Genomic DNA, 13216 nt, shown 5'->3' on the forward strand with positions numbered 1-13216 from the left:
AATGAATTGAAATTCAAATGAACTGATCTCCAGTGAATCCTGCCATGAACACAAACTATACACCCAGAATTGACTTTCCACTTTACAGTCCCCATTTGTCATCCTTTGCACCTTAAAGGTCATGTAATCTACTTTCAGAATAGTTTGGCCAGTATGTGGGAATCTGAATTCATTTCACATGGCAGCTTGTAAGGCATACCGTTTCATCATCTCCTAAATTTAAAGAAAATGCACCGCGAGTTGCCACAGGCGAGCAACTCCTCTCTACCTGCCCCCATGTAGGCTCAGGGCCTTCAGAATGATTTACGACAGAGCCCTTGACACATTTTTTTTTGCTATCTGCTGCACCTTAGTGAAAAGGCTTTGCAGAGGTTTTCTTATTGCTAATGAATATATCAACTCCCGAGTGGGTTAGTGTCACTCTGCAGTGTTAGAGATCTGCTGTGGATCACATGTAGCAGACAAGCATTTAAGCAATAACAATAGTTACTTAAGTATTTTATGCACTTTATTATGATTTATATGAAGCATAAAAAATGATGTTATTTTACCTCATAATATTACAATCTTGACAATGTTTTTGTTCTTGTAAAATTCTTGTAAAATTACTGATGATTTTTCCATTTTTGCTGTTGTGTTTTTTTTTAAATTTTGTTTTCTGGTTAAATTATATTTTTAGAATGTGCCAATAAAAAAAACAGCCGTGCACCACATATGGCCCCCGGGCCGCACTTTGGATATCACTGCTCTATATCATTAATACGCCCACATTGACAATTAAGGGATTACATTGTGGCAGCAAAAGGTAATATTCACTTTTTGTCCATACAGTAACTTGAGAATTTGCTGATTATGACAAAAATCCTGACAAAGTAATGTTATATTAAACGCCAAAGATCACCTTTATAACTCATGATCACCAGGCTTACACTTCACACCTTTTATTATATTCTATATAGACTAATGTGGAAACAAATCACTACAAGCATCTTCTCCTTTCCACACATGTGATTTGTAGTGATGATATCAGCAATTTTGTTGTTTTTCTGTCCCATACCTGACACATGGACGCAGGCAGTGCTGTGTGTGCATTTGTTGTGTGATATGATGCAACATCTGTAGGATACGATGAGGAAAAAGACCATGTCTGCTGCCAGTTGATACAATGGTGACAAAACGTGTTCAACTCACTGGGGGTATTTCTTTCCTTGCTGCCTCGGTCTGCATTATGTAGGACATCTTCAACTTTCACTCAAGCGCTCTATAAAATATGAAGTCAGAGACAGAAGGAGAATAGCAGGAGTTGAAAATATTTGGAGGGACGAACATGCCAAAGAAATAAGCTACAGTAGGCCAAGCCAAGGTGGACAACTGCACACTATTACAGCATATTAGAAAGATGTAGGATATAACTCTGCTGAACTTCTATGTGTGAGCGACGCAACGCTGAATGTGCTTAAATATGTGCAGGTGATCACAAGGGAGGGAACAGACATGGTGTCAAACGCTATTCAGGGAAGCCCCCCGTGTAGAACACACAAATGAATTATTGACCATCGCCCGTTTTTTCTACCTTCCATACTGTTGACACTGTAAAGTTCAAAGCCCACTATCTTGCAGATGTCCACGTCAGTACTTCCACAGATAAACTCACATCTACTGTATGTGTGGGGTGTTTGTGGTGCAATATCGTGGGAATAAGGCAACCTTAGATCATTCATCTGCAGTGCAATTTAAATGTGCAACAAGGCAATCTATCCATGCTGTCATCTATTATTGATTTGCACACACTACCATATATAGCTCAGTTCATTTTCATCTTATCTTGACACGCGGGTGTGTAGAAACTATTTAAAGTGTTGTACCTTGCAGTCCTTAAGTGAACGCCTGCTGACATGGTTTGAACGAACTTGACTGCTTATGTGCATTGATTTCTTTTGTACCTTCAACCTTTTGAGTGCTGAGGGAATTTGGGGATGCATTCAAAACTCAGAGAACAGACCTCTTAATTAAATCTATTATATATATATATATATATATATATATGTGTATATATATATATATATATATATATATATATATATATATGCATTCTGTCCTCACAACACGTGGCTCTATGCTGCTAGACAGCCAGCGAACCGTACATAAGGCTTACTTTTTTACTTTTCTTGCTTTAGTGAAGCTTTCTTTGACTTTGTGTACATTAAATGTGCGAAACACAAGTGGTTTGCTAAAAAAACAGCTACAGCACACCATTAAGTTTACACACATATTCAAAGTAATAATTCGGGAACATTTGAGATCGCTATTTTAAGTGCTTTGTACCCATAGATACTCACAAAGACGAAAGTTTTCCAAGGCCCAAACGTTTTACAACAAACACAGCTTGTTTATGAGCTTTTCAAACTTCGTTTCTACCGTCGCTAGCATGTGCTTCACTGAGAGAGGAAAAACGTCAAAGATTGTCTAATACAGAGAAGAGCACTCACTCTTGTCACGGAAACGATTATTTTTGGAGGTGCCTCACTTTTACTTTTTAACCATTTTTACTATACATTTTTATTATTAACTTGTTTATTTACCATTTATGAACCCATTTGCACATTTTAAATCAACCAGTATATATTTGACTCTCTTTTTAAAAAGATAAGCTGGATGTCCATGCTGATTTGTGTATTATAAACCATTTGATTATGCTTGCTTTTTAACAGAAAATCTCTGTACTTCTCAATGTTTGGTGACCAAGGTGTTTACATTTGTTTCACACTGTGCATTGTTTGAATAGGACTATTCTGCAGAAAATGCAAAAATATGTTGCAAACCCCTGCACCATCATTGCCGACATGCTGCTTTAAAAAAATGCTAGTTAAAATGTCCTGTTTATTTTGTTTCTAAATGTTTATTTTGCCTTTCTAGTTGGACAAAACTCAGGAAACATTCAGGAAAAAACAAGATATGAATGTATTCAAAGTGAATTATTAATAAATGTACTTAAACAAATAAAACTACAAACTAAAAGGTAACTTGAAATTAAATTCTATTACATATTTTAAAGAAGTGTATTATATAACAACATACTTAAATATTATTATTGTTGCTTCATACATAACAGCTATCCATCCATTTTTTTCCTCTCCCCTCATTATCTTCACACCCTCTTCCACCTCCCCCTTCCCAACAACCATTCCCCCTTCCCCTCCATGCCTCCCTCCCGATACTTCCATCCACACATCACCCACACATTGGTCTCATCTGCTTGGTTGATTTTGAGCTCCTGGACCTGACAGACTGCAAATATGTTCATTTAAAAGTTCATAAAAAGGATTTTGATGACCTTGCACTTCATTTGAACAGACTAGGACACGTGTTTCATGTGGTACGTATGAAGAACATACAGTATGTTTACACTGTGTTTCTTTTAGACGTTTGTTGAAGATGTCATGATCTTAAACTAGCATTTTTCTTTTACACTCTGAATTATGCAGAATTTTTTTCCAAGTCAGATAACCAGATAAATGAATATGTTTATGAAATTATTTACTACATTTCATGTTTATCATTGATCATAACTGATGGCAAAATCAGTCCCTTCTTTAAAAAATTGTTCCTGCATGCCACATTTTTGACAAACTTTACAAATAATGCAAAACTCCTTGTACCTGCATTTTCATGAATGGGTGAACAATTATATACTGTTCTTGATTGTAAAATAATGTGTAATGGTCAAAATTTGTCAGGTTGTGCGAGCTTTTTGCCCGTATTTTTGTAAGTGATTGAATGTTTATTTACTGTTCTTGATTTTAAAGCAACGGCATCTAATAATTTATCCTTAAATAAACAGCTTTGTAATATTTTTTATGATACACTGTCTCATATTAAGCCATGGTGACCCCCAAATCATCAACTTTATTCGCGGACCAGCCAGGACACCTCTAATGCTTGGCTCAGTCGGCTATATATTTAGTATACAGTATATTTACTGTAGTGTGTAAAAAGTAGATTGCACCTGTAGGGGGAGCCCTACAGTATTATATAGTCATTTTAAATGATGTTTTGTTCTATAATATACTGCTGTCTGTGATGCTGGCCTGCCTTTCTTCAAAACACTCCACAGTAGAAGAACAACAACGCATTGTTGTTGTTTTTCCACACGTGGGGCAGGGATCAAAAAAGAAACTAGACCCCTGTTACAGTATACCCGACTCTGGATGCTTAAGGAAACAAAAGCAAAACCGTATTCATCAATTTCCTGTCCTGTATCCATGTCCACAGCAAATTGCATGGTCACACACATTCTTCAATTATTAAGGCCTCTCGTTCGTGGTCTCCCGCGGGTGACATCACAAGTCTTTGTTGTCGTCGGGCTATTTGATCCAGATGAAATAAATGTAGAGAAACCGGACACTGTTGTTTTCGTGAATGTGGCGTTGGAGGATTGTGGCTGGTGATGAGTTGGGCTTATATTGTCACTTTGATAGTCACTTTGATTGGAGTTGTTGGTGTTTGGTTGCCATTTGGTTGTCGGAGTGCGTCTGTGCGTTGTCGGAGTGCGGGCCCGCTGATGGAAAGTGACCTTCTAGTTTAGACAATCAACCACAAGTTCATGATATCGCTTACTTCTCTCTGTCTCTGTCTGCACCATGCCACCAGAGCAGCGAGGGGAGTGTCTTCAGTCATGAAGCTTGGCAAGATCAAGAGCTCGAAGGATGATCCCAAGAAAGGAGGTAAAACATTTGACCCCGTATTGACAAATGAATCCAATTTCCCAGAAAAGTGATTCCTGTACTTCTATTGTCAAAAGATGGAAAGGGTACCAAGATGCTGTACATTCGCATTCCAATGTTATTCTCGTAAAATTCCAACTTTTTCTTGTTATATTACAACTTTCGACTTTATCCTTGTATAATTACTGCAGATTTTTCCTTTTTTTTGTGTTTTTGTTAAATTATATTTTAAGAATGTGCTGCGGGCCAATAAAAAAAAACAGCACGGGCCGCAAATGGCTCCCGTGCCACACGTTGGACGCCCCTGGCTTATAAAGTTATACAGTACCTTAACCACATATGTTGTACCTAGATGAGCCGGCAGTCCTGGATATGGTGGATCTGGACAAGAAGGCGATGCGTCTCGCAGGAATGCTGGAACCAGACGCTATCTCACTGGCTTCAGTCACTGCCGTCACCACCAACATCTCCAATAAGAGGTCTACCGTAATCTCTGTTGAAGAATATACACAAATTAAGTTAAATCTGAATAATTTTTTTTTAAACTGTTGCCAAATGCTATTTGTGCTCATTTGTTCAGGTCAAAGCCAGATATCAAAATGGAGCCCAGCTCTGGACGACCAGTGGATTACCAGGTTTGTAACATTTGTAACATTATTACAAAGGATGTCTGTTAGTCATGCATATTCATTCATGCATGTACAGTAAATATCAGTAGGAAATGCTGTCTGTTCCTTGTCTTTGTCTTTATCTCTTCCCCTCATATCATCTAAAGGCTAATTGTTACATTAGGTAGATACCTCAAATGTTATATTAGTTTAGCCTTGGGAGATGTCACTGTAAAATGGAAGTCTGGGAAAAGCTCAGAGTCAGGAGGATGATTGGATTATGTGAAAGACTGATTGAGGTTACTGGTAATGTGATTTATTTATTCATCTTCCAGGTGGTCAACCTATACCTTTGGATTTTGTTCCAGTTTTACTGAGTGGCATGTCTGATCTCACAATTTTCACATCTCCGAACAGATTAGCATTACGATTGTCGAGGCGCGGCAACTAATTGGTTTGAACATGGACCCTGTGGTGTGTGTGGAGATTGGAGATGAAAAGAAGTACACGTCAATGAAGGAGTCAACCAATTGTCCCTACTACAACGAGGTGAGTCCCCAAAACGCTTTAAATGTGTACTGCGAATATTTTCATTTTCTCTTATCCGACGTTCATTTCTTGTAATAGCATCAACATTAGTTACATTGTTTGTAACTACATTGTTTGTGTTTATGATGCCAACAAGTGACTACCTGGTTCACAGATAATAAAGTAATACAACAGGATTGTACCATTTTTGATCTGGGGCACTGGAGACACTTATTTTTTCAAGCCAAGCTACCTACAAAGATATGATTTCAGGCAAAAGCAAAAAAAAAAGTATCCATATTGTAGACAGCCACTTCCTGGTTCACGGAAGATGATATAAGATGATGCAAGACTTTAGTACTTTCCATTCTCATATATGCAGTGTCGTCATATATTCAGCTCAATACATTGTTCTGCTGTTGTTTGCAGTGGTGTAGACTTGTACTTTATCATAGTTAAGAGATTCTTTTAATATTTTTACAAATGTGTTTACAGCATATTACACAAATGATTGGGAGCAGGCATGCCTTATGAAGTGACAGCAACACAATGCACAATGCAGAGCAGCCGCTCCCACACCTCACCTGAAAGTGTTCCCAAAGAGCTCCAGTAGCACTCACGCTTAGCGTCATGCAGAGCTCAACCTCTGGCTTGTGAGTCCTGTGGAGAGAGAAATGTGAGAGTCGGTCTGCTATTGATTCCTTTGTTTGTGACAAACCCCCCTGTGGGTACACCGACTGGAAAGTACACTTTCTGTCCTGTTTTTTTTTTCATCCATTCTACAGAGTTTGCTATCCTTCATGGATATCTATGGTGTAGGGGTGCTCCGCATCGATCGGCTACCGATTGGTATTGGCCCATTTCTGTGAAAAATCACAAGATCGGCAAATGCAGATAAAAAAGCCAATCACAAAAGCTGATACCTGTGGCTCGCACTATTGCAGCCCGTAGCGATCCTTTTGAGCATGTGCAGTGTCTTAACCTAACGTCTTGGGCAGTGTCATCCTCTCACTTTCCCCTCCCACAAACCAATGCCAATCATGGCTGCCGTGTGGAACTTAACTACCAACAAATGCCACGGAAAACTATCTTGCAAGGGTAGCAAGTTAAAAAGCTTTAATACTGCATTTGAGGGAGTATGGTGAGGCTCACGGTGTGATCATCATTCAGACGCCAGCCAAAGCAGCCATGTTGCTAACACTTGTGCGTGGGTGCGTGACAGTCACAAAGCTAAGCTAGTAACCCGAAAAATAGGAATTCATCTGACAAGATGACCAGCCTCAGCAGTGGAAGACACCGAGTTTGCTGAGTCACTTAACTGGAAGTTCCACCAGTGTACTCTCACATCCAAAGTCTCCCTAACGAAGGCGTGTCATCCTCTGTACGTTTCAGCAGTGATATATGTTCTCTTCAAAAAGTAAGTTGAATATGCTTTTGTCAAAGTTAAGGTAATTTTATAGTTCCTTTTTCCATATCATATAGCCAGTAGGACGGGAATTGGTGGCATAAAATCCTGATCGGAGCATCCCTAGTACAGTAATTACCAATTTTTTGGGCCCCCTGGCAGTCAAGGTACCTTGGAATTGTCCTGACTTTTCCCCTTAATACGGCACCAACAGCACTCATTATGAAAAATGTACAGTTAATCCACGTGTCCAGTATTCAGTCCTGAATGATCTGTATCGGAATCGGCAGCATAAAATCCTGATCGGAGCATCCCTACTATGGAGCTATGAAAAGCGGTTGTATAAACTAGCTGTTGCACACCAACAGCCTTCTCTTACAAATGGAAATTGAAGATTTCATCAACCATCTCTTTGCAATCCAGTGGCAGCACAAGCCTGACACCATAAATGACCAGATCGTTATCACGGCTCTTACTTCCCCCACACTTGTGCCATTGAACTCTATATTGATGAGCCGACGTTATCAGAAATGAGCCTTATCTCTTCCACTTTTCATCCTCTGAGAGTGAATCTTAGTGGGGAAAATGTGCTCCTTGAATTGACTTGAAGTAACTCTTCTCTCTGCCTGCAGTATTTTGTCTTTGACTTCCACGTTCCTCCTGATGTCATGTTTGATAAGATCATTAAGTTGTCGGTAAGGACTGTTAACATAATTTTTTACTTGTTTAAATATGTTGAATGAATGCAAAACATAATCCTCTATTCAAGGTCATTCACTCTAAAAACCTTCTCCGGAGCGGAACGCTGGTGGGAACCTTCAAGATGGATGTTGGCACTGTTTATTCTCAGCCTGGTAAGCTTTAGCTTCATCGCAATACAACAATGCATGCAAATGTGTCTCTTGTCTCTGACTACTTTACTAATGTGGATACCAGAACACCAGTTCTACCACAAGTGGGCCATCTTGTCTGACCCTGATGACATCACGGCGGGCTGCAAAGGATATCTAAAGTGTGACATCGCGGTGGTCGGGAAGGGAGACAACATCAAGACCCCGCACAAGGCCAACGAGACTGACGAGGATGACATCGAGGGGTACGAAGATGACAACTGTGGTAGCATCAATTACTTGTTAGCAGTGAGGTTACTCAGAAATGCATGGTTGTAGATTACCACAAAGTATCACAAGAGATATCCTCCCATTGTTTATGGTCCGTGTAGATATATATAATCAGTCATATTTTTTGAGTGAATCTATGATAACTTCCCATGTTGAGATCTCACTGTTACAAACACACAAAACTTGAATAGGATCCAAATAAAACTATGACAAATATTATCAGCCAACAACGATGATTCCAATACACTCATCCCATGTTTATTGTGGTTAATTGGTTTTTCCCAACCACGATAAGTGAATTTCTGTGAAGTAGGATGCAATATTAACAAACAAAATATTTTCGTATTTAGAGCATAATAAATTTACTTTATGACTTTCTAAATCAGTTTTTACCATTATTAGAGTCCTGTAGACATAACACCCCTATAGTTTCCTTGACAATCCTATTATTCTTTGTTTACAACACACTGCGCAGGCTACGCACAGGATCACTGCAGGGACATAAGAGACCGCTCACAGCTTATAACAAACTACCGAGCCTCCAGTTAGCCTCTAATTTATTTGTTCTAAATTTAAGAAAGGGTTTCAAACCGAGTGGGAAAGAACAACAACATAAGAAGCCAAAAAAACCTACCACTTCCACACGGAATGGGAGGAGAACATTTTTTCACTCTATCATGTCGGACATTCCATGGATGACTCCATGCAGTGTTAAGGTAATATAGTCTATGGTAATGTCTCATCAATGTAACATCACTGACACCTGGTGACCAAAATACTACATATGACTTGTATTTCAATATCTGTTGACTAATAATTGGCTATAATCAACCACGAAACAGCAATCGTTTATTAATTAATTTTGGAAAAACCGCGATAGATCGAGGGAGCGATGTTCGAACATGGATGTAGCAAGGGACGACGGTATATCTGCAGGGTTCTCCTCAAGATCCCTCACACGTTAGCATGCATTTTTACTTTCCTTTGTCCAGCAACCTTCTTCTCCCAGAAGGCATCCCTGCAGAGCGGCAGTGGGCGAGGTTCTACGTGAAGATCTACCGTGCCGAGGGCCTTCCAAAAATGAACACCAACATCATGGCCAATGTGAAGAAGGCTCTAATTGGAGAGAACCGAGACCTGGTGGATCCCTACGTTCAAGTGCACTTCTCTGGGCAGAAAGTAACTCTTTCCTATTGTACTTACAGTATATGGACAGAAGCATAGGGATGCACCTTTCATTGTGCTTTCATTGTTTCATTTTTACAGTTGTAAACATCTATAGTATAGTATAGAATAGTTTCATGCCTGTCTCCCAGTGGACAAAACAATGTCCATATATAGTATGTGCATGGAAGAGTTTGGTATGGAAGAAATATTTTCCTCCATTTAGTTCCTCCATGTGGTTGTAATTGGCCAGGTGTCCCAATGGTTTTGTCCAACTAGTATTAACCTTACGATCATGATTTCAACAAGCCGTTCTACATTGGACTTCAGTGCGATTTCTTTTTCCCCAGGGGAAGACTTCAGTCCAGAAAAGCAGTTATGAACCCATCTGGAACGAGCAAATTATCTTCACAGAGCTCTTCCCTCCGCTCTGCAAACGCATGAAGGTCCAAATCCGTGATTCCGATAAGGTCAATGACGTTGCTATCGGAACCCACTTTATTGACCTCCGCAAAATATCCAATGATGGCGACAAAGGTAGGTTAAATCAATGGTCATGGGGTGAGCAAAGGACAAAATGTTGCAAATTACTATTGATTAGCTTTCAGTATAAATACATGAATCCTTTTTTTTCTTCAATCCAAATTCCTATCCAGTTAAGATGTGCTAATTAGCCACGCTGTCATGGACTGCCTGACACTTTTGGTAATGAAGTCAGTGGAAGACAATGGAATTAATACAAACATTAACATACATTGAAGCAAAATGCACATTAATAGATTACTGTAAAAATCATTATGGGAAATTACCAGTGGCGGCTGCTGGTCATTCAAGGAGGGGGAAGCTCTTTTTTTTCCAGCCTACATCATAAATGTGTTTATTTATTTATTGCTAAATTCTAGTATCTGCCATGATGTGTACTTGCTAGCAGCTGGAGCTGCTGCACGCGTCTACTGTGCGATCGGCTGTGAGTGTGAGTGATCGTGAGTGATCGTGAGTTCACTTATCACGGTCGGGTCTGAAACCAAGTAACTGCAATAAAGGAGGGATTACTGTATTCTGTTGATCTTGGTTCTAGGGTTCTTGCCCACCTTGGGTCCAGCTTGGGTCAATATGTACGGCTCCACACGCCAGTACACCCTGATGGACGAGCACCAGGACTTGAATGACGGCCTGGGAGAAGGCGTGTCCTTCCGTGCCCGACTGTTGCTCTCTATTGCCGTGGAGATCCTGGACACAACGTCTCCAGAGATCATCAGCTCCACCGATGTGCAGATGGAGTCTGTCTCCAACATTTCTGAGGTAAGACAACTTGGGTATATCACTAAAAATGAGTGAAAATGCTGTATCAGTGAAGCCTAAACAAGTTAATTAACAGTCACAGCTGTTTAACATGAGTGGTGAGCCATGTGACCAATAAGCTGCATGACCCTTTCTGACCCTACAATAGACTTTGTGCTCTGCAGTCTACTGCTCTATTGGCGCAGCTTTTGTTTACCGTGTAATAGATGCTACATTGCCTTAAGGCAAACTGTGTTACTCCAGGGAAATACATTTTATATTTATATTGATGTATTTGTATGGATTATATACATTTTATTATTACAGTATATAAATAATAACTGTGTTTTACTGTTTAGTTTATTTTTTTGGTATATAGTCAATTATATTCATCACCATATGTTTATTATTAATATAAAATATATTATGGATACATTATGAAATAAATTTTATTGATCCTTTATTTATCCAGGTTTGTCCCATTTAGATCAAATATCTTTTTTGCAAGGGAGACCTGGCCAAGAAGGCAGAAGCAGAGTTAAATCAACTGAAATAATAAATAATAATGGCAATATAGTTGGCAATGGTAAAATAACAATATTGATTCCTCCACTCTTAAATGTAATGTAGGCTCTCTAAAATGTGTTTTCGTTTGCGTGTATGTGAGTGAGGAATTAAAAAGAAGCAGTAATTCTTTCCGCTGGCACCGGGCAACAATAAAAGGCGACTATAAAATGTTTATGTTTTTCTTTATTACCCATCTGTCCTTCTTGCTTCTTTCTCGCTTTTTCATCTCGTCAGAGCGCCACGGGCAAAATGGAGGAGTTCTTCCTCTTCGGCGCCTTCCTGGAGGCCACCATGATAGACCGAAAAATTGGGGACAAGTCGATTACTTTTGAGATCACAATTGGTAAAGTCTTTGCTTGCCTAATTCAAAATGCTAACAATACCACCACTTACCGGTGAGCTGTTTCCCAAAAAGGTAACTATGGCAACCAGATAGACGGAACGAGCAAACCGTCGTCATCGAAAAAGAAGAATAAAGATGGTGAAAGCGATGAAGAAGAGAGCGAGCTCATCCAGAACTCCAGCGACGAGGAGGCGGACGAGGAAAGGGACCTGGTGTCGATCTCCTCCACCCCTCTCATGAGGCCTGTCATTACAGACAGGTCAGAGGTCGAGGGTCACAAGATGAAGGGATTGGGGGGCAGGATTGTGAAGAAATTGAATGTCGCCAGACCTAGCGACAAAATAGCCAAATTGGCAACACTGAGTGTATGGCAGATGGACGGACGGTACGCTACTATTTTGCATTCTGGGCCAGGGGCAGCTGTTCCATAATGACCAAACCGGCCAAAACCAAAAAGAAACTCCTGTAACAATAGTGGAAAAATAGGGGAGTGCAATATAGTGTATTAATATGGTGCAATATAATGGGATAGGACTCTACTAATTGTACTGTATTGGAGAAAAAAAAAACGAGGACGCCATGTTTGTCTTTGCTGTCCGTCAGTATGTTAGCGACCTACTTTCTGGTTCATGAACGATGACGTAAGAAGTAGAACTCAACAGATTTAATACTGTGGGCCAGGGGAAACACTTCCATAATGACTTCAATAATAAGATGACATTATTTGTTGTTGTTTGTCCATCAATTTGTTAGCTAGCAGGCTAGTTTCCGATTCATAAAGAATATCGAATGATGGTAAAAATAGATCGCTCGGACTCTAATAATTGTGTTATGGCGGGAGAACAGTTCTTTCGTGGAAAAAAGCAAACGTTAGATGCCATATTTGTAGGGTTTTTTTCTTTGCGCTTGTCCATCCATTTTTTAGCTAGCAAGCTACTTCCTGGCTCATGGACGATGATGAATGCTGTAAACGAACTCAATTAGTTTGTTGATTCTGGGCCAGGAGGAACAGTTCCACAATGGCTCAAATCAATCACTCTAATAAATCACTCCTCATTTGTCGTTTCTCCATCCATCAGTTTGTTAGATAGCAGGCTACTTTTAGGACTGAAATGGTGAAAAGAGATCAATTTTTTCCATCAGCTCAGTTCCAGAGTTTCATGAAAATCTGCAGCTTTTGCATTTACCCTCTTGCCTTCCCTGGTTTTTATGTTTTTTTATGCTTGTTGGATCTGACAGGAATTACTTCCACCTTCCCTACTTTGAGAAGAAACCGTGTGTGTACATCAAAAGCTGGTGGCAGGACCAAAGACGACGATTGTACAACTCCAACATGATGGACAAGATCGCTGACAAGCTGGTCAGTACACGACTGTCAGTGTAGAACTGTTAGCACAAACTAAAAATGCGATCATTTGCTGTGTGCTACGTTTAGTGCGACCAAATGAAAATGACATAGGCCTAGTATCTCCCTC

General features: G+C 39.7%; 2 protein-coding genes across 12 annotated transcripts in view; one reads left to right on the forward strand and one right to left on the reverse strand.

Moving 5' to 3' along the window:
- Window positions 1-2448, reverse strand: part of fndc1 (fibronectin type III domain containing 1) — a 65043-nt gene extending 62595 nt beyond the window's left edge. For all 3 annotated transcript variants that reach the window (XM_054761235.1, XM_054761236.1, XM_054761234.1), the window contains exons 1-2: window positions 2340-2448; window positions 1192-1261 (exon numbers count right to left, since the gene is read on the reverse strand). The gene's annotated coding sequence lies outside the window, so the exon portion shown is untranslated. The remainder of the gene's footprint in view (window positions 1-1191; window positions 1262-2339) is intronic.
- otofa (otoferlin a) overlaps window positions 1-13216 on the forward strand; it is a 61098-nt gene that overhangs the window by 30205 nt on the left and 17677 nt on the right. For all 9 annotated transcript variants that reach the window (XM_054761230.1, XM_054761228.1, XM_054761233.1 and 6 more), the window contains exons 6-18: window positions 4651-4724; window positions 5077-5203; window positions 5305-5359; window positions 5750-5881; window positions 7898-7960; window positions 8035-8119; window positions 8202-8361; window positions 9379-9565; window positions 9901-10087; window positions 10629-10852; window positions 11633-11741; window positions 11814-12000; window positions 12981-13101. In XM_054761230.1, the coding sequence (XP_054617205.1) occupies window positions 4651-4724; window positions 5077-5203; window positions 5305-5359; window positions 5750-5881; window positions 7898-7960; window positions 8035-8119; window positions 8202-8361; window positions 9379-9565; window positions 9901-10087; window positions 10629-10852; window positions 11633-11741; window positions 11814-12000; window positions 12981-13101 (1711 nt within the window). The remainder of the gene's footprint in view (window positions 1-4650; window positions 4725-5076; window positions 5204-5304; window positions 5360-5749; window positions 5882-7897; window positions 7961-8034; window positions 8120-8201; window positions 8362-9378; window positions 9566-9900; window positions 10088-10628; window positions 10853-11632; window positions 11742-11813; window positions 12001-12980; window positions 13102-13216) is intronic.

This window comes from Dunckerocampus dactyliophorus, chromosome 19 (genome assembly GCF_027744805.1).
Source record: "Dunckerocampus dactyliophorus isolate RoL2022-P2 chromosome 19, RoL_Ddac_1.1, whole genome shotgun sequence".
Taxonomy (NCBI): Eukaryota; Metazoa; Chordata; class Actinopteri; order Syngnathiformes; family Syngnathidae; genus Dunckerocampus; species Dunckerocampus dactyliophorus.